This window comes from Pristis pectinata, chromosome 8 (assembly GCF_009764475.1).
Source record: "Pristis pectinata isolate sPriPec2 chromosome 8, sPriPec2.1.pri, whole genome shotgun sequence".
Lineage (NCBI taxonomy): Eukaryota > Metazoa > Chordata > Chondrichthyes > Rhinopristiformes > Pristidae > Pristis > Pristis pectinata.
Window position 1 is genome coordinate 28,760,199 of NC_067412.1, and position 26,999 is coordinate 28,787,197.

The 26,999-nt window shown below is 38.4% G+C and overlaps 1 protein-coding gene across 1 annotated transcript in view; it reads left to right on the plus strand.

Annotated features, from left to right (window-relative positions):
• Positions 1-26,999, plus strand: part of LOC127573574 (uncharacterized) — a 245,881-nt gene that overhangs the window by 111,756 nt on the left and 107,126 nt on the right. Inside the window, exons 65-85 of the mRNA XM_052021930.1 lie at positions 1,050-1,177; positions 2,210-2,365; positions 3,798-3,985; positions 4,670-4,755; positions 7,060-7,187; positions 8,304-8,459; positions 9,067-9,254; positions 12,538-12,626; positions 13,874-14,007; positions 14,648-14,772; positions 18,032-18,209; positions 18,303-18,515; positions 20,325-20,495; positions 20,917-21,054; positions 21,234-21,283; positions 21,975-22,095; positions 22,524-22,606; positions 23,748-23,877; positions 24,039-24,229; positions 24,888-24,975; positions 26,308-26,428. Coding sequence (XP_051877890.1) covers positions 1,050-1,177; positions 2,210-2,365; positions 3,798-3,985; positions 4,670-4,755; positions 7,060-7,187; positions 8,304-8,459; positions 9,067-9,254; positions 12,538-12,626; positions 13,874-14,007; positions 14,648-14,772; positions 18,032-18,209; positions 18,303-18,515; positions 20,325-20,495; positions 20,917-21,054; positions 21,234-21,283; positions 21,975-22,095; positions 22,524-22,606; positions 23,748-23,877; positions 24,039-24,229; positions 24,888-24,975; positions 26,308-26,428 — 2,862 coding nt within the window. The remainder of the gene's footprint in view (positions 1-1,049; positions 1,178-2,209; positions 2,366-3,797; positions 3,986-4,669; positions 4,756-7,059; positions 7,188-8,303; positions 8,460-9,066; positions 9,255-12,537; positions 12,627-13,873; positions 14,008-14,647; positions 14,773-18,031; positions 18,210-18,302; positions 18,516-20,324; positions 20,496-20,916; positions 21,055-21,233; positions 21,284-21,974; positions 22,096-22,523; positions 22,607-23,747; positions 23,878-24,038; positions 24,230-24,887; positions 24,976-26,307; positions 26,429-26,999) is intronic.

Below are 26,999 nucleotides of genomic sequence, written 5' to 3' on the forward strand. Positions count from 1 at the left end.
GTAGAAGTTTATAAAATCGTGAGAGACATCGATGAGGTAAATAGCCAAAGTCTTTTCCCCAGGATAGGGGAGTCCTGTACTAGAGGGCATAGGTTTAAAGTGAGAGGAAAGTTTTAAAAGGGACCTGAGGGCAACTTTCTCACATAGAGGGTGGTCCGTATATGGAACGAGCTGCCAGAGGAAGTGGTAGAGGTGGATAAAATTGTAACATTTAAAAGGCATTTGGACAGTTACAAGGTTAGGAATTGTTTAGAGGGATATGGGCTAAACTCAGGCAAATGGGACTAGCTCAGTTGGGCAACTTGGTTGACACGGACAAGTTGGGCCAGAGAGCCAATGTCTGTGCTGTATAACTCTATCACTAGTGCTTGATACCTAGCCAGTTTACCATTCAAGCAGTGAAGGTGAAAGCAACTGTCAGTATAGTTTAAACTTAAAATATTAGCCAAAAATCTCAAAGTGTGACAGTTGTTAACTTTCTTTCTGAATATGAAGTTATTATGTAAAGATTTACTGAGTTAAATTAATTTAAGGTCATTGTTTTCAACAAATGCAGGCTGCCAACTAAAGTTTTACCCATTATTACATTTTTCGCCAAATCTTAATTGGCAACTAATTGTTCATTTTCTAATTTAATGCGCATAATATTTATCGATAAGGGAATCTGTCCTCTTAATGTGGTCTGGTCTATATGTGAATCGAGTTTCTTCCTATGTGGTTCCTCAAAGGAACTAAGAATGGGCAATAAATTCTGCTCACATCCCATGAATAAATATTAAACATAATACACAAATAGCATCTAATGTAGCATAAAATATCACCAAAGTATTCATATTATTTGAGACCTTTAGCTGAGAACAGAATTGACATGTTAGTGATTGATGACTTGGGCGAGATGACTTGTGTTTGGAAGTTATGGCTTGATAATAGCTATACCAGGTTCACCCTGTTGCACAATTTGATGTTTGGTGTTGGTGATAAGTTATCATGTTTTTTTTCCTGAATGGAATCATTGTGAAGCAACTAATTTTTTTGTTCTATTTTTCCAGCATTCCCACTTAATTGTTATGAAAACAACAGTTTTACTCTCTACTTGAAGACCTATTTCCAAAATTATTCGGACTTTCTATCTCTAAAGGATGCATTTTCAGTGGTACCTCCTGAACTTTTAGCTGAGGTAAAAAGTGAATAATTCTATTGTGATGAGGCTGTTTTCTTCTGGGATCACCATTAGTTTTTTTAATATATTCATTCAAGCCTTTGCAGGCTGAGCCAGCATTTAATTGCCCATCCCCAGTTGCCCTTGAGAAGGTGGTGGTGAGCTGCTTTCTTGAACCAGTCTTTGAGGTGTGGGTATACCCACAATGCTGTTCAAACTTGTGATAATTAATCCAATTAATAGGCTAATATTTTTGCTGTTGTAGAATTTCTCATTCACCAACCCTGTTGGTTTTACAAGTGTGTTAAAACTAGACAGAGACTGCTATTTGACATTAAAATGCACAGCAGCGCACCTAAAGCCAAAGAATTGTGGCTTCAAACTTTTAATTGGGACCTTGTTTGCCAGGTTGGAGTCAACTAACATGTAACAAGTTTAAATGATGGGGATGGGAATTGTGGAGACATGATTTGGAATTGGGTTATTATTGTCACTTGTACTGAGGTACAGTGAAAAACATGTCTTGCATACCGTTCACACAGATCAATTCATTACACAGTGCATTGAGGTAGTACAAGGTAAAACAATACAGAATGCAGAGTAAAGTGTCACAGCTACAGAGAAAGTGCAGTGCAGGTAGACAATAAGGTGCAAGGTCATAACGAGGTAGATTGTGAGGTCAAGAGTCCATTTTATCGTACTAGGGAGCTGTTTTTAATCCATATTTTTGTCCATATCTTTTCCCATTCCCATTGTAAAGGCTGGGTGGCAATTGGTCTAATAGAAATGACATCATGAAAAGGTAAACAATTGTCTGTAGCCTTTAGTCACAGAAGTAAATCTGTAGAAATTGTTCCAGTTAAAAGAAAAATAATTAACAGTCACAATCTAATACTAAACTTTTTTGTGTGGAATGCTAATACATTGGCCATACTTTATTTCCCACATGCAAAAATTAAACGAAGAAACATCATGTTTGTGACAGAAGTATCTGTATACTCACACAGCTTACTTCAAGGTATTTACATTAAATTGCAATTTTCTTTTCAGGTGTTACAGAATACTGATCCCAGGGAATTAGCTGATCTGCTGAGAATGCCTGGATTCATTGATGACTATAAGGTTCTGACTAACCTCTTAATCAATATCCGATCCATGGAGAATCTGAATTTACTTGTAGTTGAATTCATCACCAAAACCCAAAATGTAAGTTGCAAATATTACTTTTACCTTTAGGAATCATAGGCTGCAGTGCAGATAAAATAAAATTCCTTCCATAATGGTGTCCATTCTGACAGCTGTGTGCCTGTGGTCTACAGTGCTGAAGTACTTAATGGAGATTAATGCCTTGTTAGCAGGAGGATGAGGAAGTGGTCCAATTGCCTGTAAACCAATGCATCCAATTTCTCTTTATAAACTTCCTTTAAAGCTCTTGGATGCAGCCTTGTTGGCCTTTGGCCCCATTAGTTTGCCTAGTACTTTCTTCCAATGTTCAAGCTCCCTGTGGTCTCATAATTATCTCATTATTATTGGGATGTTTTTAAAGCCATCCGCCATGAACTCTAAATCTAAAATAATTGTTCAAAATTGCTACATTTTCTCTATTTCCCATTATTAATTCTCTATCATTATCCTCTTAGGGACTAGCATTTACTTTTGATACATGTTTCACACTCAATGATTTAGGAACAGCTTCTTCCTCTCTGCCATCAGATTTCTGAACAGTCCATGAACATTACTTCGTTATTCCTTTTTTTTTGCACTATTTATTTATTTTGTAATTTATAGTAATTTTATGCCTTTGCACTCTGTTGCTGCCACAAAACAACACATTTCACAATATATAAATCAGTGATAATAAACCTGAATCTCACTCTGATTCTGTTGAACTTTTACTCTATGCTTTTAAATAAGCTGCTAGCTTAAACTCAGACTCTGTCTTCTCCATCTGTAATTTTCTTTTTCATCCCTTGCTGGTTTCTAGGTTTCCCGATCCTCTGGCTGACCTCTTTAATTACATGCCTTTTCTTTCGAATTGATAGCATCCTGAACTTCCTTAGTTAGCCACAGAGGTGATTCCTTCTTGCAGAGCCTGTCTTCCTCATTACAATATGCCTCTGACAAGATTTATGAAATACCTATGCCACTGCTTAATGTACTGTTTTAGCCTGTAATTTAATTTCCCAGTCAGTTTTAGCCAACTCAGTCCTCTGTTCCTTTTTATTTATTCCAAATCCACAAGTCCTTCTGCTAGCTGAAACTGGGACTATTCAATCATAAGTAGCAATAAAGGTAAATTTTCCCGCCAATGCATAATTTTAAAATGTGTGTGATCTGGTCATGTCTGTGATTGGCCTCAGCGATTTTGTGTTTTTTTTTATTGGCAAATACAAATATGGTGGCCAAATTATTTATCTCATTTGCTGCTTAACAGTCACACTCAGATGAGGGTACCTGCCAATAATTGGTGTGATAGCGGGGATTGGTGGTGTAAGGTGCGAGAGTGGGGTGATGAAATCGGAGTACAATGACTGCATACTCTCTGCATTTTACTATGAAAGTAACAAATTGTCAGACCTACTTATAATGGAATTTGTTTTCATTTTAAATGTTTAACATTTTATTTTGTCTTTTTCAGGATAATCTTTTAGTTGCTGTCATCGAGGGGTTACGGCTTGAGTTTCAGAAAAGCGGGTTTGGAGTTAATGGTACTGATGTAGAGGAATGGCTTCATGCCACACTAATTCCAGCACTGCCACTCATCAGCACCACCCTTTTCAACTCTAATAATAGCCAAAGACTCCAGTGCTTTTCGCTTGAAAAACTGTAAGAATATTTCTAATATACTTGAGATGAAATTATAATTTGAATTGTATTAGTTGGAAAGTAATTTAACAGATGATTCAGTAACACTGAGTAGTGGACTGTCCATATAATCAGCATACATCCCACTAGAAGACTCATCACATAACTGATTCAGCAGAGCATGTATATCATAATTCCACAGAATTTTCACCGTTACCTTGATGTTTTTCCATCTTGTTCTTGCTTTCCCCTTCTCCAAATAAGTGTTGTAGGAAGTCATCAAGATCACATTCTGTCCATTTGAAGAATTGTTGACTTGAAGCAGTGTTTGAAGAATACCATTCATTCGTGTTTTTACTATTGAAGCTTTTGACTAAATTGCCTTTTTTTTGTGTCTCAATGGCACATGCCTATCAAAATTGTGCTTCTATGGATGATTCAGCCAGTTATTCAAATAGCTTGCTGGCACTATTTGTAAAAACACACAGGAATAATATCCAGCTGGATCTGCTATGGTGTGAGACTCCTCTGTTTGATATTGCAATAATGAGTTCATTCTAGATTAACAAATGTAATACAGCAATCATGGGAGTTTCATGCATTTATTAGAAGTACCAATGAGGGCAATTTCAGCCCAAGACTCTGGAAATATTATTTGTCATTTCCAGTGATGTGTATAGCTGATGTATCTTTGTTTTTCTTTAGTGTTGCAGTACTGAGCTTATTCAAACGGAAGCAAAATCTCTATGATCAGAAAACCATCTATAAAAACTTATTGGCTTACGCAAAAGGTAATTAAAGAAAGTTTGACTGTTTTTGTTCACTCATTTAATGACACCTTGTGAGTTGATGCTTAGGCGGCTTTTCAAACTGATCAACTTACAATTTTTATTCTCTTAACGCTTTGCTACAATTACTAATCTTGTGAGCTTTTTTTACTTGTCTTTTTAGCTCAAAGAGAATGGCAATACAAGTCTCTCTAAAATGCTGTAAGGATTCTTGATATGCATTTGAAGTTGCCAGTAGATAGCCTCTGAGATTCGGCATCACTCTTCTCTATTGCTTGTACTCTGAAGTTTAACTTTAGCAACCGTAATAGATTAGATGTGAAAGAATGGGAAATTTTAACAATATAAAACTTTGGAAACTCAGAAAAGATAGCGAATGATAAATACCTAGATTAAGAGACTGGCCCATTTTTGAGAGGGCAGTTTCTAAGATATAGCATGAGAAAAGGACTGAATGGCTACTGGTCAACACATTTCAAGAACCTATGCTTTGTAGAAAATAGAAGAAGGTTGAAAGATGAGAAATGTGGTAAATGTGTACATACTTAGCTCCAGCAAACGTGCAATGACGTGTATAATCTCTTGATAGCTGATTAGTGTAAGGTTCAGAGCCTCAGTCCATTCTCCTACGAGTCACAAATGGTATCTGTGATCAATCATGTTGAAGTAATGTTAAAAAACAAGTTTACCACATAATTGGAATGAGCAGTGCTTGCTGCTTTGTGACAGTGCCATTTTGAGTCCAGCAGAATTGTGCAGGGCCTGATGTCCATCAGCATGACGTGATGATAATTTTTATCTGTTTTCAGTAGCTGGAAATTGCTGCCAATACAGGCATTTATCGTATGTCCCTTTTTGCCCCAGAACAGAGGAAGCCGTTAAGAGTCAATCACGTTGGTTGATCTGGATTTATCTGTAAGCCAGACCACAAAGGGTGGCAGATTTCCTACCTTGATGGACCTTAGTATTTTTATAGTGATTCAGAGATTCCTTGCTTAGCATTACTGAGATTACATTTTTTTTTAATTCAGAATTTTTATTTAATTACTTGGATTTAAACACACAGTTGCCGTGGTGGATTCAAATTCATGTCCCTGGGTCAATGATTGCTAGTCCATTAATGTAACCACTATGCAGCCATATGTCATACCACCTCTTCTATTTTCTGTTCTAGCTGATGTCCTCTCTCTTGCATGGCTGAACATCATCTAAGCAGCAGGATGAACCCCACTCCTCTCTTGTCCATATCCATGCATCACAGATTAGTTGCTAATTGATATTGTCTGGCTGTACTTGCAATTCTGGAAGCATTTAGTGCCTTATAATTGTTTCAAGGGGCAGAAGTTTACAGGGAAAGGTGTGGCAAGTGCTTTGCTGATTGGAGACTTTTTTGCAAGCCATTTGTAATCCGACATGGGGGGTGGTTTCACTGATGATACTCTTGAAACATTACATGACTGGGAAAATGAACAGAAGGAAGGCATAGAAGATAACCAATTAGGAAAAGTAGGGAAAAGCAGGGTGAAAAGGATTGTTAGTAGTAGCCTGCCCTTGCAGTTCAGGGAGCAATTCTGCTATCTGATTGGATGCAGTTATACAGTGAATGAGATATCCATACAAGAATAAGAGACACAAGCGACTGCAGATGCTGGAATCCAGAGCAAAAAAAAAATAAACTGTTCAGCAGGTCGGGCAGTATCTGTAGAGGCAATAGGATGGTTGATATTTCAGGTTGAGACCCTGAAGTACAAGGATCACAGTGATTGCAGATGCTGGAACCTGGAGCAAAAAGAATAAGGAGACCCTCACTGAAACCCGCCATCTGCTTCAGCCAAACTGTAGCTTCGAGGCAGTTCTAATAAAAAGAATCCTTGATCTGAAATCTTAGCTCTGTTTTGTTTCTCCACAGATGCTGCCTGACCTACTGAGATATTTTCAATGATTTTTCTGTTTTATTATGAATGAAATAATGCCTTTCTGCATACAGACTTGTTACTCATCCTTGTGCATTCCCTTGGCATATCACAGTACCACTGCTACCTCTCCATCAGCCCAAACACATGTCCACCCATTTTGGTGACCATCTGACTCCTCCCACTTTTCCTGGATTCCAATTCCCTGGCTGAGCCTGCTGTCTGATCCCCTTGTCCAGGATTAGTTATGAGGATCAGTGAGGTTTACAACATCTTGCATGTTTGATTCAGTTCTGCCATTGCATAATTGAGTTTTGAGATGTTTATGGTAGTTAATATGTCCATTCAGTGAATTGGATCATTGAAAAGTAATTGAATATTTACTGTTTTCCAGCATTTCCTTTTCAATGTTATGAAAACAAGAGTTTTGTTGTCTACCTGAAGAGCTATTTCCAAAACTACTTCAATTTTCTAACTCTGAGGGATACAGTTTCACTGTTTCCTCCTGATCGTCAGACTGAGGTAAAAAGAAAAAGTTTTCTTTTGTGAAATTAGATCTGCTTAATTTGCAGTTTTTTAAATAAATGGCTGTGCCCACACTGTAGCTTCTTGGGATTTGGGAAGGAGCTTGCTCAGATTACTGTGTAATGTGTCACCAGATGAAACATAGAAATTTTATTCTATTTTCCCTGCAATCTCAGATGTACCAGTTGTCCACAGGGTACCTTCATTAATAACCTAGTTTATTCTGCAAACTTCCCTGGATCAAGTTTTAGCATGTCAGACTATTCTATCCTACAGATAATTGTAATATGATATTAATAATACTGGGGCTAATGCATATCCACTGGAATGACATCACTGAATTGGAAATTTGATGGTATTGAATGGAAGAGCAAGTTTGAAAGGCCAAATGCCCTATTCCCACACCTATTTTTCTATGTTTCTATATTTCTATGTAACTATCTGCAATATAGCGAAGGAGAAATCCATCCATTTCCTTGACACAAAAATATTCAGAATCTAATGCTAGGTAGTCCTTGTGTAGAATATATATATGCAAGTTCTTTAAAAGTTTAGCTGTTTACAATGTATCTAAATTGAATAAACCAGAACCTTTGGTTTAAAAAAAAATCTTGGTTCCTTTGCCATGTTGTGCAGACAATTAAGCAAAATTTGAATCATTCTAATTAAATACAGTTTAATAAAAAAATCAGGTTGTAATCTGGTTTTTAAACTCCTTGATTACTCTGCAAAGGTCAGTCACTTAATGTAGGCCTTTGGAATAAGACCTACCAATTGAAGTGCAATATGTAGAAATATTGGAATAGCTGAAGAATGCTTCAAGATATGCATTCAAAATATTATTCTGGTGCAGGGAGTAGGAGAAAACTTTCCTAATCCCTGACATCCCAGAATTGAACTGTGGGCAGGATTTTGAATGGACAGGTTAAATCATTTCCCATTCTCTTTCAAGTGAAATTCAAAGCTCTTTATGTGGCTTGAGTACTGCAAAAAGTCAAACCAAAAAAGAATAGATTTTTTGGCACGAGTATTGCATATGCATTCATCTTTTTCACTTGGTTTGCATCCAGTTATTTCTGTAAAATTCAGAAATTCCCTTTTGTGTCTTTACAGCTGCTGAATCGTATTGATCTGAATGAATTGGTCAACCTGCTGACTACACCTGGATTCGTTAATGACAGCTATATTTTAACAAAGTTGGTGCTGCAAATTAAACCAATCCAAAATCTAACTGTGTTTTTAGATGCTTTCGCCAATGCAACCCAAAAAGTAAGTTGCAAATGTAATTTCTGTTTCTCAATTGACATGATGTAGCCATTGTAGTCCCAAAATGGTGCTCAGTGTATCAGAACAATCCACAGAAATTCTGCACCATTAGAAGACCTTAATGAGGTCACCGTATTTATTAATGGGGCAGAACAGCCATAATAAATAGAGCAATATTGCTGAGGACAAGAAGATTGTGAAATTTTGCTCTCCTTTGCTCATTTCACATCCACAAGCTCTTCAAGTGATTAAATATTGAAGTTTGACAACAATAATTGCTTGAAAAGCCAATGTTCTGGCCAATGTGTACTTTAAGCTTTATTGCCTGTTTTTGTCATATCTACAGTTTCTCACTGCAGCTTATCTGCAGTACTGATAGTGGGTTCACAATTGGACAAGTGAAATCACCAACACTGCAGGGGTATAATTTAAAATCATGAATCACACTTGGATAATCCTGGCCTTGTTCCCTCCAAATCATAACTCTGATGCTCACTATTGAGGCTAATTGTCACAGCAATATCACAGGACAATCTGTGGAGCTTATAATAGTAGATTCCAATTCTAGTATTTAGTCTTTAAAATAACAGTATTTCCTTTTTATTTCCAGCCGAATCTTTTGGGTGCCGTAATGGAGGGTGTGTGGATTTGGTTTACCGAAAGTCTCTCTGAACTCACTGACGCAGAAGTGGATGTTTGGCTTAATGTCAGACTTGCCCCATACCTGCCATTTATCACCACGCCCATTTTGGTTTCCAACAGCACTCTGAGAGTCTCGTGTCTTAACTACAGAAGAATGTGCGTATACTTCTGAACTGAACGATATACTTAAAATTTCAGGCAATTTCCGTCCAATTGAGTAACTCAAAGGGATACAGGACACACGATAGCAGGCCATGTTCCATGAGAAAAGATATTATAGCACTGTCTAGTAGAAAAAAATATACATGTTACACATTAGTATCTGCAGAAATTTCAGTTATACCCTAATTTAGTTCAAATTTGGTATTATCACAGTGTTTCCAATCTCGCCTGTGGACAGTCACTCAAGTCGCATTCTCTCTGTTAAAATGAAGAAGAAACGTCCCAATACCTAGTTAGAGCCACAAGAGAACCATTCATTGAAAATATTTTCAAGACTGACCATACTGGCCAAGTATACTCTGAAATATTTCCTAATAATAAAAATATAGCAAAAATAGAACTTCTGATGAAATATTTTTCTTTGTTTTCAAATGTCATCAGATGAGTAACTAAGCCAAAAAGACCAGCTTTAATTCTCAATTAGTCCTCAATTGGTTGCTTCCAGGCAAATCACTGCAAAGAGAGCAGAAATGTGCTAACATTTTTGCAATCACTTATTAATAAGCTACAACTGTGATGTGGCTCCAATAGATATTGGATGTAAACAGCTAGAGTAAATTAACCCTCTCAGTCAAATACCCTGAAAGTTCTGACTTTCAATTTCACACGCAATTGGGTAGTTGCACAAGGATCTGGCATCATTGGAGGTATAACTTAATTAGTGTCAATTGCTTCAGAAGAGAAGGAATTGGGGAGAAAATTTGGCAAGTTTTAGATGTAGCGATGCAGTGATTTCCATTCAAGGTCACTTGTGTGATGAATTGAGTTTTGTGGTGGGAAAGATGTATCTTTCTGGGGTTTTCCACCAGCAACAGCAAAGATGAGGAAAAGAGGGCAGAGGTCTGTAATTGAAAACCAAATAATGTTGGAAATCTGAAATAAAAATAGAAAATGCTGGAACTATTCCTTATCCGTGGAAAGAGAAACAGAGTTAACGATACAAATTGAAGACCTTTCATTAGAACTGAGAAAACACCCTTATTAACCTTGTGTTAAAATAATTTTTCCCAGAACACTAATTATGCAAGGTTGATGGATAACTATGAGGCTAGTGTTTCTTGGTCACTATTAATCATTTGTTACCAAGAAGTAATTAAATTCATAAATTGGTGCCAGAAGCAGCACCAAGATATGGACATGAAAAGGAGATGAAGTTCAATCATCTCACTAGGAGGGAGAAAATATTGGTAAATTGGTTTATTTATTGTCACATCGAGTGAAAAACTTTGTTTTGCATGCCAGCCATACAGATCATTTCATCGCATCAGTACATTGAGGTAATACAAGGGAAAAGCAATTACAGAATGTAGAATAAAATTTCACAGTTACAGAGAAACTTCAGTACAGGCAGACAATAAGATGCAAAGCCCCAACAAGATAGATAGGGCACTACAGCACAGCAAACAGGCCATTTAGCCCTTCTAGTCTGTGATAGATTGTGAAGTCAAGTGTCCATCTTATTCTACAGGGGGACCATTCAACAGCCTGAAAACAGACTAATTTTTTATTTTGTAACAATCTGATGGTTATCATAGAACATAGAACAGTACAGCACAGGAACAGACCATTCAGCCCACGATATGGTGCTGAACTAATTAAACTAGTGATTAAATGCCTAGCTAAACTAATCCCTTCTGCCTCCACAATGTCCATATCCCTCCATTCTCTGTACATTCACGTGCCTATCTGAGAGCCTCTTGAAAGCTTCTATCATATTTGCCTCCACCACCACCACCCCTCTCCTTTGAACTTACCCCCTCTCACCTTAAATGCAAGCCCTCTAGTATTAGACATTTCAGCCCTGGGCAAAAGATACTGGCTGTCTACTCTATCTATGCCTCTCATAATTTTATAAACCTCAATCAGATCTCCCCTCAGCCTCTGACACTCCAGAGAAAACAACCCAAGTTTGTCTAACCTTTCCTTATAGCGTATTGGTTTATTATTGTCACTTGTACTGAGGTACAGTGGAAAAACTTGTCTTGCATACCGATCAAAAAAGTCAAGTCATTACACAGTGCAGTTACATTGAGTTAGTACAGAGTGCATGCCCTCTAATCCAGGCAGCATGCTGGTAAACATCTTCTGCAACCTCTCTAAAGCCTCCACATCCTTCCTATAATGGGTTGACCAGGATTGAATGCAATACTCCAGATGCAGCCTAACTAGGGTTTTATGAAGATGTAACATAAATTCCTGACTCTTGAACTTAGTGCTTGATAAAGGCAAGCATGCCATGCACCTTCTTTACCACCATATCAACCTGTGCAGCCACTTTTAGGGATCTATGGACTTGGATGCAAGATCCCTCTGTACAACAACACTGTTAAGGGTCCTGTCCCTTAACATTTAATCTTCCAGTCTATGCCTAGGAGTTAATGTTGCCTGAATTTGGCTCGCTTTCCATCAATTATTTCAGAATATATCAGTATATACTTGGCCAATTTCCCATCGGGACTCAAGCCAGTTCTTGTGTAAATTAATTAATTTTTTTGCAGTTGTTAAATAAGTGAGTGCACAGATAATTAATTTTGGAAACATAATCAGTTGTCATATCACACTAATACAGCTTCAGTTGTTTGTTATAACCTTTCACTATCTCAGATTGATACCAATTTTTGAGATGAATTTAAGACCAGACTTCTTAATTTACTGGCAAATTAATAGCATGAGATTGGCAGCTTTTAAAAGAGTTACTAACTGCAAAAAGATGTGAGATTAAATGGATGAATGCTCAATTTTGTTGATTTGTGTGCATGTTTTTATTATTGAGGAGTGGATATCAGTGGCAAACTCACATTTATTGCCCACCTTTGGTGACCCTGAGAAGAAATAGTGACCATTCTCTGTCTGGTTTATGTGCCATTGTGTTAGGTAGGGATTCAGGATTAGTAGTGCAGCACTTCTGTGTGTGATTGACGGTGTTTGGTTCTTAGCGTGAGTTTGTCTCCATATGTACGTATTTGTCCATATGACTGTACATGCATGGGCATATGTGGGTTTTCTTCTCTGTGTGTACCTGTATTTTTCTGTTTCTGAGTACTTGCATGCTTATGAACGAAGGAGAAGGAAAGGAAATAATGAAGGGCAACACAGGTAGATTTGATTCAAGTTTTTTTTTCTTAAAGTCTATAATATTGTTTTAAAGTGAGCTTCACTGCAATTAAATTCTATCTGAAAGTGAAATATTCAATTTTTTATTACATTTCATCTTTAGTGTAAAAGCACTGAATGTTCAATTCCCAAAGTTAAACTCGGAAAAACGGATTGAAATCTACAATGGAATCAGAGCTTACCTGCTACAAGGTGGAGTAACATGTTTTTAATCTAAAGTTACAAAAGTAGACTATTAGCATTAATGTCAGTTTTTCAGATGAGGAAAGGGAAAATGTAATCAAAGTTTTTGGTGCTAAACACCACCATAGCATTGCTGAATGAGTGGATGACAGGCAGATGCATGGCGAAAGATAATTGCAGTGACTTTGCGGATGAACAGTCTGCTAGTGCTAAACATATAACGGCTCCTGGAATCTAGGAAATTGCACCCCAATAATGGATGTTACTTTGAAGATGTGAGAAACTTGAGAAAAATAACAAGAAGCAGATCTAGTGGTGGTAGTCATGTTTGAGCAATCCTTCAGATTAAAACACATTGTTAAAATGGTACAAAGTTTTAGATTTGCTGTGATGCTTTGGGTGAATAGCATGGAGCATGAAGTTGTGATGTTGAGGTGCCAACTTGCATTGTCATTGTTTAGGCACTTCCTAGGAGAAGAGACTTAATTCAACAGAATTCAATAGAACAGTACAGCACAATACAGGCCCTTTGGTCCACAGTTTTGTGCCGACTTTTAAGCCCCACCTAGGATGACCTAACTCCTTCCTCCCACATATCCCTCTATTTTAAATTCCTCCATATTCCTCCATACTTGAGTTAATTCAAAATGCAAGTTCTGTTTTGTGAGGAAAGTTTTTGATTTGTCGGGTGTTTGGATTTTTCCAGTTGAAAGTGGACTAAACAGCATATACAGTTCTCAAAACATCTTTTGACACATTGAAGGGTGATGTTCAGATTCTGTTGGTTGCTGGAAAACCAGCATCTGAATTTATTTGGATCTGTTTTGAAGTCATGTTAAAAGTCTTGAAATTGACCGGCAAGTCCTCTCCACTAAATCCATTCCCCATTTCATGAATTTCAGTCGTATCAACATTTAGAAGTGAAACCTGCATTTGTAATAGGAATTCCACGTGAATGCTCCGTTATCACTCAAAATGCATTCTGAAAGTGCATCACTAACCATATTTTAATTATTGTCAGTGATTTCACAGTCACTATTCAAGCTCAGTAAGTGAAGTGCAGCTGAATTGGACTGCTGTCATTGATATTTCCGACCCAGGCTGCTTTCATGGACAGTGTAGGAAATGCCATGTGCTAATGTGATAAAGATAACTAGATTGGTAGATGAACCAGTCATGTTGAGACACAAGGCAGATTAATATTTAAACTAAGTATCTTTCTGTCATTACAATGTTTTATCGGCTTTGCATTACAGGTCCCAAACCAAAATGCTATAATGCAAGTGATCCAGTCCTGAACTCCACTGCTTGGTTCTCTCAATATCTGGGACAGTATTTGAGTCAAGCATCACTGTCTGACCTTCAGTCATTCTCTGATAATGAAACATTGGTAAGTACTTCTTTTTATTCTGATTTTAGAATCAGCATTCAGATATGTGGAAAGGAAAACCTGCACTCAGAATTTTGATTGTGCTGGAAATGTGCACTGGAAGAGCGAAGTAGGACCTCCCAACTCAAAAGGAGATGAATTCCCTGAGTAGATGAGCAGTGAATTTTAATATGTGGCACAGATCAGGCACTACCACTACCCGGACGGCTAAAAAGTCCAGAGTACTGTAATCAACGGAGCTTTTCTCCAACTCAAAGCCAGCAAACTTGCAAGGGAATTATGTAATACAGGGCTGGAGTTCTTGAACTTTAAAGAATCCATTTGATGCATAACCGTAGTCCTCCTGACTCCACAAAGCAAAGATGTAAATTTACTTGGAACACCCATTTTCCATCTTCACATGTTATAGTAGCTGCCAGAATGGCACTGCAGCTGTCTGCTGGGTAAAGTGGTTGTAGGGTCCGCTTAATATCAGAAGATTAGGATTTGCGTACTTGTGCAAGATCCTGCCAGGTCAGTTTTTTAAACTGATATGTGACAACCTTCTAGTGTATCCCCTTTCTGCTGGCAAGGAGAATTTAAATTTTACTTAACATATGACAGAAGGTAAATTTTCTAATTTCTCTCAACCTTTGTACAGCTTCAAGAGTTTGCAGCAAATCCAGAAAACTTGAAACTTCTAGAAAATGTGACATTATCGAATGAAGTCTCAACAGCCTATATTAACTTACTGGTTAAAAACAATCCAAATTTTAATGCTTCAAGGTAGGTGTTCAATGAATTGATATTTTAATAATATCTGAAATGGAAAATTCCATTCATTATATTTATGGATTTAAAGCAAATAAACTGCATTCTAAAATCGGGACTGTTGCAAATCATATTTTCCATTTGTTTTTTTAATACCTAGTTCATCAATACTCATTTGTTCAAAATAAACCTGCTGTTTTCTTAAATTAAAGTAATTAAGGTATTAGAAAACTGGAAAGTGGTTCTATCTGACTTTGTATCAGTAGCTGAACTTCTGTATTTTGCTGAAAGTGTAGAATCTTACATTGCTACTTTTGTGGAGCAATACTTAGGCTCGCTGGTAGCAATCACACATGAGTCAGATGGTTAAAGGTGACTGGAGCTTGTGGTCTGAATTCTGGGTTGACATCCAGCAAGGCACTCACATTCTGTAGATGTTAATAACTCTTCAACCTTAATATATACTGTAGCTGTGGGAGCCTGTATAAATCACCGTCCATATAAGACTAAGTCGGTACGAAAATGGTTATTTCCATGGAAGGAATGTTCACATTGTAGCCTGTCAGGCTATTAATCTGCCTGTGAATCATTACACACCTTTATGCTATCACCTCAGGAATTCATAAGGGAAAAGGAACACACAATTTCATTCTGTGGTATATTTTCTGAAAGTTTGGTTCAAGTGCAAATGAGAACCTTGCTGACTACAGACAGAAAATTGCTGCCAGTGTGAATTTTCTGTTCCAAACCTTGGTGTGAGAAAATACTTGAAACATCTGACCTTGAAAGAATGAATCAAAAACTTCAAACTCCAAGGCTGAAAGTCAGTGCAACTTTATCCTACTTGTTAAAATGGAATTGCTTCTACTGGTTGTAGATTTGTATGGGAGTACATGGCCGGCAGACTGGTGCCAATACTCCTTTAGTGCATGTCTGCCCTTTGCACTTGTTCTCACCAAGTGGGACGCGTAGACATTCATTGACTTGGGTACATTCCCTAACGTTCCCCTCTCAATTCCACCCTCTGGTATAGCAACCAATCAGTCCTGATGTATTGGAAAAAGATTTGTGTCATGGGCTCAGACCCACTGCCTCAGCAGTACATCAGCTGGAGTATTGCATTGCCCTTGTGGTGAGCAGCATGTCTCACTTCACTCAAAAGTAGATTGGGACCATGCCAGTTTGTGATCATTGTAAAGGTTGTGCCCTCTTGATTGTGTGAATAATAAACTGAACCACTTGCATACATTTGAAAAAAGGAATCACATTTTATCTGATGAGATTCATTCAGGTTAGTCTTGGAGCTTTTCTGTCAACAATCGCTGTAGATTGAATTTTCAACAGAAACAAGATATTTTAGTTTTGAACCCAGAAGACTGACTGACCACAGTCCCTTGAAGAAGACCATGAATTGGCCTAAAACTGCCCAGAAAGAGGAGACATTGATCTTTTTCCACTTGCATTTAATTTGATCTGTATTTTCAACTGTGTAACATGGATTCTTTTTTTATTGTTTCTTCTCCAACTGGGCCTAATATTTAGTCACTGAAGGGGCTGATTGGGTTATGCCTAACAATGCTTCTGTGGATTTGGGCTGCGGTTAAGTCTTGTACTTGTTTCTCAATTTTTTAACAAATTCTTGTTCTAATAATCTATAATGTATTGATGGGTTAAGATGTTCGTTCTTACACCTGTTTCTGTTATGCTATTCCTTGTAAAAGCCCTCAATAAGAAAGGTAGCATTTGTATTCCACTCGTGTAGAACTAAAATAAATGACATATGTAATAATTAGCACACATAATTATATATCTGATATCTTAGTTCTGAAACTGCAAATATTTTAATTGCAACTTTCTCTGGTTCTCTCATCATTTAATGTTAAGCTTCCAGCTGTCACCTTTTAGTGAATTAATGGATGAGCTGTCCAAACTTGCTGCTTTTCTCACCTGTTGCTTTTGCTATGCTTGATCTGGAAGTTAGTGCATGAACGTTCTCATTTTGATGGCAACTTCTTGCAACTTGATGCAAGTGTTGCATTCTGAACCACATCAGTTGTCATCAATAGTGATAACAGTGAACTCATGACAAACAAACAAGTGGCTTCATGAAATGCATGATTTGTTGGGGACTATGTGTAATATGTGAATCTATAAGCTAACATTGATTTTTGATCAGTTTCTCATGTTACATCAGCAAAATAAATTTGTGCATGATTTTAAACACATTGTGTGCTTTCCAACATGAGTAACTCTGAGGTACAAAGTGACTTCTGAGAATTATAGTATATATTGTAATATAGATTGTACTATAGATTGAATCCAGTGCCAAATGTTTGTTAATGCTGGGGCCTTGGTTTCAATCCTCCGATCAGTGGTTATTAACAAATGAGGGGGGAATGGGATATCTGAAATCCGGGGTGTTCAAAGCCATAACAGGGAGCATCGTGCTATCTGTGGAAGAGGGGTGGGGAATTGAATGGCTTCATGTTTACGGGTAAGTTGGTGAACACTTTATTATGCCTAGAATTTGATTAGATAAAACTTTGCAGTAGAGTATGATTAGATTTTGTTGAATAGAATTTGATTAAAAGTAGTTTATTTTTGTAGAGTTTGATTGATAGAGTTTGTAGGTTGCAATAACGTAGATATTTTGGGAGTAGAATTTGGATAGATTTTCTTGTGGTATGACGTGATTGGTAAATGTTCATGATAGAATTTGATTGGTAGCCATTAATTTGGAAGCATGTGATTCTGTAGAAACTTTTTCTTCACTTGTTAAAAAGTCAAAATGATAAATTTAATGGTGGTTTTACCTAATTGGATTGGTGGAAAATGAATAGAAGATGATCAAGATGTGGAGACTTTAAAAACTTAACCAGTGAAGATAAAGAATATTCATAAAAACACTGAATGATCTTGTGGATGACAGACTTGAAATGCAGTGACATAGATCCTCTACTTAAGGAGGTTTTTACTCTGACACATCTTACTAAATCTTTATGGATTTTGGAGAAATTTAAGATATTCTCTGCATTAAAAAGTTTAAACATTGTGCATGAAATTCTAAATCAAATTTTAAGGTGGGGATGAATAAAATTTTGATGCAATAACATGTGGTTCTCTGCCACCACATGTTATTAAATATTCAATTTGCCAATCTATTGAAATCTTTATTGACGATATTTGTAAGAAGCCTCGCTATAGCTGTAGGATGCGGAGTGCTGGAGTACTGAAAGATATAATCAGGCTAACCCTACCTGGCGTTCTTTTACAGTTTGCCAAACTCTCTGCTGTGCTTCATTACCAATACTAATCTACTTCAGAAATTGACTGCACAGCAAACATTGGCTTTAATCGGAAGGGTCAATGAAGTCTGTGGGCTTAATCTGACGACCAACACATCTACCGATGGTACAGTACCTCCTGAAGAGCCAACAGATGAGCAATTGAAGGTATAAAATATTCATAGCAAAACATCTTTAGTTCACATGATGTGTTTTCTTGGAAAGATTGAAGGAATAATGCTCCTTTTGTTTCTTTTACAGCTGGCGATAGTTTTAGTGGGCAAAATTGACAACTTTTCAGTCAGCACTTTGAATACTTTGGGACAAACTGCTGTTGGACTATCATTGTCACAGGTTGACAGTATTGATGGGAACACTCTGGAGCAAGCTCTGCCAAGTCTGGGCAATGTCCGAGGCTGGAATATTGGCCAAGCTAATTCAATAGTAAACAGGTTACTAGCGAGCGGTTTCCAGGTAAGAAATGAATAAATCACTAATGAGTGTATTATTTGAGTGAATAAAATAATATGGTCATTAATCTCTATAGCTGCTGTCATTTGACGTGCAATAGTTTTGCAAGGTTAATATCTGTATCGAAACAGAGAATTTTTGAAGTGCTGAGTGTAAATGTACTGATTCTAGTTGGAGAGTGCAATAGGAAATTATTTAGCTCATCGTGCCTGTACTGGCTCTTTGAAATTACTCCCATTGCTGTTTGTTCCTCTCAGCTCTACGGTTTTCTTCACTTCATGTTTGTGGCAGAGAGTAGGTGAAGGGGAATGAAGGGGGAATTTTCTGCACAACAGCAGCCTTTGTTTGTCAGTTGTCTACCCTGGGAACACAAGTTTTCATGCAGTGGAAATGGGAGGGAGTGAGAGCAGGAGTTGAGGCAGCAGTGGGAGTCATTGGCAGGGCTGAGGGGTGGAGGTTGTCATGGGAGGTGGGTGGTGTTGTATGTGTCAGGTAACATGTGGCCCAGGTAAGGTGAATAATTCTGCGATCCAGCCTGTATTTCAGGAAGGCATTGTGATATCTGCATTTAAGTTTTTCATGGGAAACTTAAAAAAAATAATTATTTTTATATTTACTGAAGTAACTCTAATAAAATTGATCAATGTAAGATTGGAACTATAAGCCTCTATCCTTGTGATAAAGGTCAACATACCATTTTTCTTCCTTTTTCTTGCACATAAATTCCCATCAATACATGGACAAAGATATCCTGGACCCTCTGAACTCTAGTACCATTCAATCTGTCACTATTTATGAAATACTTTGCCTTTCTAGGCAACAAGGGGAAGTGACTGAAAAGGTGTACAAAGGAAGGGAGACCCTGGGTGGGCTGGTGGGAGGGGAGTGGGTTACTAGACATCACTCTTCCCCCACCTGATTCTATTTGCACTTCATTAACCCTCCGCCCCCACCCTCTTCATCTGGTTCAATCTATCACTTACACAGCCCCTGTCTCAGCTCTCACTTCTATGTAATGACTATCTTCCTGGTCCACTCTCAGTCATGATGCAGGGTCACAACCTGAAACATCAAGCATTCCTTTGCCTCCACAGATGCTGCCTGACCCACTGTGTCCTCCAGAAGTTTATTTTTAGCTCCAGATTGCAGCAGCTGCAGTCTCTTGTTCCACCTTTATCTGTTCTGAGGTTGCAAACTCAAACAATACAACATATTTGTCAAACATGTCCCAATTAGAAGACCTATATGGCTTAGCAATCTTAATATTTTCCAAGTGATGTGTTGCCAGTTGCATAATATTAGATTCAGCATTTTCTTTTCCACTGGTATTTGTCATCTTATGTCGACAATACTTTTATCGACAATCACTCCACTGACAGTTAAAGAAAACTTCCTTTGTAAAGGAATTTTGGGTCCCTGGTCTAGATATTGGAATGAATTATGATTTATTCTCAGTCCAAAGCTAAATCATTTGTCCAATTCAGATTTTCTTTTTAAAAGAGTTTACCAAGATATTCTTCAAACTATTTCTATTGGTTTCTTGTTACGCAAGATTCAGTTATTTTCAAGACTATGGAATAGTCCTTATGAAACGGGGTTCTTGTGCAGAGTATTTAATCTTTAAGCTAAGTTTGGAAATGTGAAACCAACTGGAGTAACAACAATTATGTTCAGTTGTTTTTAACTAACCATTCTCTGCCAACTGGAATGGGGATGAAATCACATTGTTTTGCAACACAACTTGCAAATTAACTATTAATTGTGTGGAATCTTTCGAAAGCTTTGACATTTTGTCTTTTACTTTTCAACTAGGTCAATGACACAAGTCGTCTGCTGGGTCTGGGAAGCCTGGTGTCTGGAATTCCCAGTGGTGTGTTCCAACGTATTGATCCCGTGATATTCATCAATGTAATCTCAAACGTGAGATTTGTTGAGAATATTGGAAGAGCACCGCCATCTATACGACAGATCTGTGTTCTGCAGGTGAGCGATGTGATATGTCAGTGAGAACAAAATATGTTTATTCACTGGCGGCGATCTATCTTTTCTCAACATTAATTTGAAAATTATTTTCATTAGTGTAGCCGTTAGTGTAATGCTTTACAGTGGCAGCGACCCGGGTTCAATCCCCGCCGCTGTCTGTAAGGAGTTTGTACTTTCTCCCTGTGTCTGCGTGGGTTTCCTCTGGGTGCTCCGGTTTGCTCCCACAATCCAAAGACGTACGGGTTAGCGAGTTGTGGGCATGCTGTGTTGGAGCCGGAAGTGTGGCGACAGCTGCGGGCTGCCCGCAGAACACTCTACGCAAAAAAAATAGATGCATTTCACTGTGAGTTTCGACGTACAAGTGACTAATAAAGATAAAGATATCTTCCAGTAACTTATCTTGTGTTTCATTCTAAATAAGGTGCTGAGGAATGTGGACAACCCAGTGACAACAGTAAGGAACATTCCATCAGTTCTTGCCGCAGAGGTTCCACCTGCACTGTTAAATTCCAACCTCAGCCTCAGTGATGTAAACAATAAAGAGTGGACTCCCAGTCAGGTGAATTATCCTATTGCTTACAAGCAGAGACAACGGCCGCAATGAAAATCAGCTGCTGTTGACAAATGTGCATTAATTTAAAGAGATCAGGAATATCATTCCAGTTATGTTGCATTGGTGTATAAACGGTTTCTGACACTAGTGTGTTAGTTAATAATTCAAATGCTTTTGTTCCACAGTCTGCTGTGTTCTTTCAAAGGGTGGTCAGATACACCAACAGTTATGAGATGTAAGCAATCTTTTAATTTTTGCCTTTATTTTGCCTCTTCTCTTTTGACACTGTATGTTGATGTAATTGAGTTCAGTGTGAGCTCTCATGTATTGTTTGTAAAGCAGGCATATTTATTCCAGTGATTTGTGTTATGCTCAATTTACTTCAATAACTAAACTGCTGTGAATGGAGGGCTCGTGTTGACCTTTACAGAGTTTGTTTCACCAGCTGAATATTTAGTCCAGTGCAGTGATGATAACTCAAGTCATAGACCTGGAATGTTAAATTTTTCTATTTTAATTATAAATTTCTGTCCTGCAACACCTAACATCCACAAGTTACTGTTCATTCCTGTTGCAGATGATAAAATCAGTCTTTAAATCACACCATGAGCTACATTTGGATGAGAGGAAGCTGCAGCAGAATATTGTGCTAACTGAAGTAGTTAAGTGCAGTTGAATGAGATGAGAGTGCATGTCTGGTTTAGCAATTCACTACCACAGAATAAGGATAGCGTGGTAGAGTTTATTCCATTGCTTATTCTCTTCTTTATATTACCCGTCAACAATCATGAAATAATCAAGGTGCACGTCAGTCGCTGAATGGATAAGTGCTAGGAATGTTGTGCTGTCAAGGTTGTGGTAATAGGTTTAAAAATTATGAAAAAAGTTAACCGTTTAGAATTTAATAATGCCATAACTTGTTCCAGATTTACACCTGCTGTCCTCCGAGGTTTCAGTTGCGGTGCAACGAAAAACCTTGCTTTTGCTACATTTCTGAAGCTTGTTCGAGCAATGAAGGTGAAAGAGATCGTGCTTGATGAAAGTCAGGTAAGATCACTCACAAAAATGTAAGTTTCGATGCATAGTAATTGATTGTCACTGATGGATTGGGTTGGACCTAAGTGAAAGGGTGTATATTTTGCAAATAAATTCTAATGAATGGACATTCTGAAGTGACTCAATACCAGATCTGAACTGTGAGCACCAGAGGCATTGATCAAGACGTACCAATTTCCCAAGAACCACAATGTGAATGAAATGTACCTTAAAGGTGGACTGTAGTTGATCCATGCTAAGTGTTATGTTGTGTGAGGTTGTTGAAGTTTGACAAATTGTCCTATGTCCTGCTCACCAACCTCAAAGAAAGCCCCCAGCTCACCATCGACTGCAGAAAACACTGTGGTGAGGAAGATCACTGAGAAATCAGTGCTTGCGTGCTTTATTTCCCCATGTGACTTTGTGGTCTGTCTTTTCAGCTTGAGTGTATTTCTGGTAGAATCACTTCTGAAAGATCTGAAGTACCCTTGGATGTCCTGCCCGGGGATGTTCTACTGTTCAAGTATGTTATATTTCTTTGGTATTTTGCTCAGTTATTTTGTTGATAGACCATTGATAAGGATCTTTCCCAAATCTGTTGTAACTTCAAGTGCATTAAGTTGTAAGTTTTGTCATGATGTAACTTAAGCACACTGACCAAAAGCATCTTGTACATCCCTGAATGTGATCATTGTCCACAGTACCCAAGGGTAATGGGGAGTGGGGAATAGAAAACTCAGTGATCCCACATGAAATTTCTTCTGGGAAGAACGACATAGAAATTATAGTGCACCACGATAGGTGCACTGAATGAATGTGGGTCTGCCGTGCCGACAAGATTAATTTGATGTGCAGAGGTTTGGGGGACGGAGGCTGAACGTCAATGGCCCACTCAGAGACTTGAAGAGGAGCAGAGTATAGGGGTGAGCCATCAGACAATCAGAGCCTTGGGGAGCAAGGTATTTTGATGGATTGTCAGAGGATTTATGCCAGGAGTGGGGAATCTGAGGCTTGGACTCATTGGCTGTTCTGTTCAGAGGGTCACAACCATTGGTCAGTTGGAAACAGAAGGCCAAGAATCGGGGGTGAGGTCACTGGATGGGTTAGCCAGTACCGTGAGGAGGTAAAGGGGTGGTATTGTTTGGGGGACCAAAGGACTGAAAGTAAGCATGGGACTTAATGTGGTGAGGTCCCAGTTTAATGTTGAACTGTTAATATCTAGTTGCACTAAGAGTGACCAACAATGGTCTTCATGAGAACACTGTGGTCCAGTCTTCCCGGCAATTCTCCAAAAAGAATGTTCCACAGGGAATGACGACATCTGATATTCATCTGACAAGAAGAATTAAATGGTATGCCAGGAATTGTGAGTTCAATTTCCATGAGGCCCAAAGTGACCTGAATCACATCTCGCTTCAGGAAACGTTAATTTCCAATTGTATGGTAATGAATTGAGGACAGCTACGCAATTAAAAGTCTCGGCCCAATGAGTGTGTCTAAGTGTGTGTGTGTGGGTGTCTGAATATGCATATGTCAGGGAGCCTTCAGTGGAGGAGGGCATGGTGGTGCGGGCTAAAGCATATCTAAATTGGGTCTGGGTAAATTGCAAATGACTCTTCATATCCGTAATAGAATCTGTGTGTATTTTCTCTTTCACTTTATAGTTATCAATACTTCAGTACTTTGTACACCTGCAAGGATCTTTTCAAATTAATTGGGAAATCGAACGTTAACCTCTTGAGAAAAGTATCAGCAAGAGAACCAAATATTCTGAATGACGCCAAAACCTGTTTGGTAAGGATTAAGATTTTCCATGTTCTTGATAGGCTGACAAATTGTGGTATCGTTACTCCGCAGAATGAGGGTGCTCTTAACAATGGCAAAGATTAACTGAGTTTCACTCGTGTCCGATAATGTACTGCCGAATTAATGTTGTTCTTTTGACTAAAATTCAGAGAGTTACCGGCAGGACCCTGACAAAGGAGAGCTTGACAATACTGGGTGGATTGGTCTGTGACATTAATGGATCCATGATCATGGAATCTGATATATCTGTTCTGGATGCCTTAAAGAAATGTGTCTCATATAGAGATGATCAGAAGACGGCAATTGAATTTCTCCTTCGAAGTGGAGCCAGCAAATATGGGTGAGTGTGAAGTGTCCACATATTTCAACATATCTCACATCAAAATTTCTTCTAAAGAGAATGTGCATCCTTTCTATATGGCAGACTCTACGTAAAACCTAGTAGAAGCAGGTTTCTGAGACGTATCCTCTCCTAGCGAAGGTCTTGGATCAACATATGGTAGTCCAAGCCATTCCTGCACGAGGGGCTTCCTTGCCTTGGGTCTGGGTCTATTGTAGATTATTTGACAGAGATTATTTCCCATGATCAGTAAATCAATTATCATTATACTACGAAATACCAAAATGGCAGCAAGTGATCAAAACAAAGTTGGTTATTTGCTTTCCAGGAATTCTTATATTCCAAAGCAGTCTGTTGACTGTTCAAACAGTCTGTATTCTGAAGATGGATAGATCAGAAACAGGCATCTCTTCATTTTGCAATTTTTCGTTAACGTACCAATTGAGAATATTTTTGATAGCGAGATGTCTTTTCTGTTTTTTTTAATTTGGGAAATAAACTTGCTCAGATTAATAAATAAATCTTGCGGATGAATCTTCAGAGGATTTTCACTGCAGCTTAGTTTCTGTTGAATCTTGGGTATGTAATGGCTTGGATTATTATGTTACCATTTATTACAGTGCTTCATTAACTCAGAGACTTTCTTCTTTGTCTGTAGTTTACCTTCATCATGGTCATCAACTACGATAGAAAACCTCGGAAATCTTCCTTTGGCATTGACTGAAACGTGGAGGCAAATAAACATGGTATAGCTCACTTGCATGAAAATTGATTCAAGTAGCTCAATTTGTGAGATGATAATCTTTCTGAATTCCTTGGTTAGACTGTAGGAGTATATGCAGTTAACTTTGTAAGAATCACCAAAGAATCCAAATCTCAAGTGACGAGAAATGGCAAAATATTGTAATACATATCACAACATTCTTGTGTACAAATGGGACTGAAAATTGTATTTTTTCTGCTTATATAGCACTAACGTGGTAAATCTGTGGAATTACTTCAATGCAAAAGTCTTGTGCTAGGCTCTCCCATTAACAGATTCATGAGTACATAGCGCAACTGAAGAGTGCTCTATGTACTCTTTACTCTCTATGTCCTCTATGTGCTCTCTATGAAGAGCTATCATGCACAGGATGTAGAAGATGTATAATGGTTGCTCAAAACGTCTTTTCTGAGCTGGGACATTGTTATAACTGAGTGTTGATGCTGCCGGTGGCATCAGGAGTGGAATCCACCCTGTAGATGCATCTACTGATTAACTCAATCCCCATTTCTGGAGTTATTAAGCTTTTGCCCTTGGGCTTCGCTTATGGTCCCTGTGGGTGAGCTGTGCAAATAGGGGTGATAGAAAAGGGGCCAAAGGCAAAACAGACATGGGTAGGGGATCCATGGGAGGAGTGAAAGAAGGACTTATGCCCATAGGCTATATTGTCTAAGAGTGTCCAAGGTGCCATGTTCCAGCCTACAGCTCTCCAAGGAGCAATAACTAAGTGGCTAAGATTCTCAAGAGCAGCAGAGAAGGGAACTTTTATACCCTGCAAGCAAACAGATGGGTTCCATTTCCTGTTTCCTTTCCTTTGGCTGCACCAGCCATGCCACCCCTTCCCCAGACCCCCAACCTTGACTTCCACAGTATCACCCACCATTCTCATCCTCAACCCCAGCCCCGATTCCTCATCTGTGGTCTGGTCCCAGCTCCCTGGGTACCCTCTGTCTCAGGTCCAACTCTCCCACTCGAGCCCCCACAAGTGTACTCAGGCCCTTGCCCTGTTGCCGTGCTCTATGTTGTGAATAATTATGATTTAGTGAAGGTCAGGATGACACATTTCCAAGTTTGAATGGTGAGACATTGTGCTAGTTTTCCCTGTCATTGTATTCATTTTGCTCCAACATGTTTATCACTTGAAGTTTAACTTGATTTTGGATTGTTGATGGGAGGGGTTGATACTCATATGCCAAGTGTGTTCATTAATGAAGAATATTTTCCTGCTGATGCTGTTCCCAGCATTTCGGGATGCATGTATCATTAGAAATTTGTTTGGCATCATCCTTCAACTTTTCATCTTTACTCCATGTAGCCTACCCTAAAAGAAGCTCTGCCGAGGTTTATCAAGAAAATAAAAAGATTGAGACCTCCTGGAGATGTGTTGATATTTATTGGTCAGCTCAAATTACGAGGAAGATCAAACAATACTGCAAGTATGTAATTAATACAAGTGAAAGTTAAATATTCAATGTTATGGGGTAGAGTTGTGAAATGATGTGTTACTAGGCTAAGAATCTAGGTGATGTTCCCATGTACGTGCTGCCCTCATCCTCCTCGGTGGTGACGGTTGGGAAGTGCTGACGAAATAGCTGTAGCACATTTCTTCATCCCTATTGTGAAGGCTGCACTATGGAGTCATGGGGTGCCGGTGATGGAGGGAGCGAGTGCTGAGGGTGGTGAATGGTATGTCAGTGCTGGATGATGTCATGTCATAGAGTCATTACAGCAGAGAAGGAGGTCATCTGGCTAATTGAGTCTGGGACTCTCAGTAGAATTATCCAGTCAGACCTATTACCCTGCTGTATCCCCAAGGTGCTGCCAATCGATTTTCCTCTGATGCTCCTACTTTCCCTATTATTATCCAACAGTCTCACATCTTTGTGCACCTTATTTCTCCTTTCTATTTGCTGCTGTTAATCCCCCTATCAGTTTAGTTTAATTTTTCTGGATGCACACCAGTGAAGTTCCCCATAACAGCACTGGCTGAGGCCTGTTGAGTTGAAA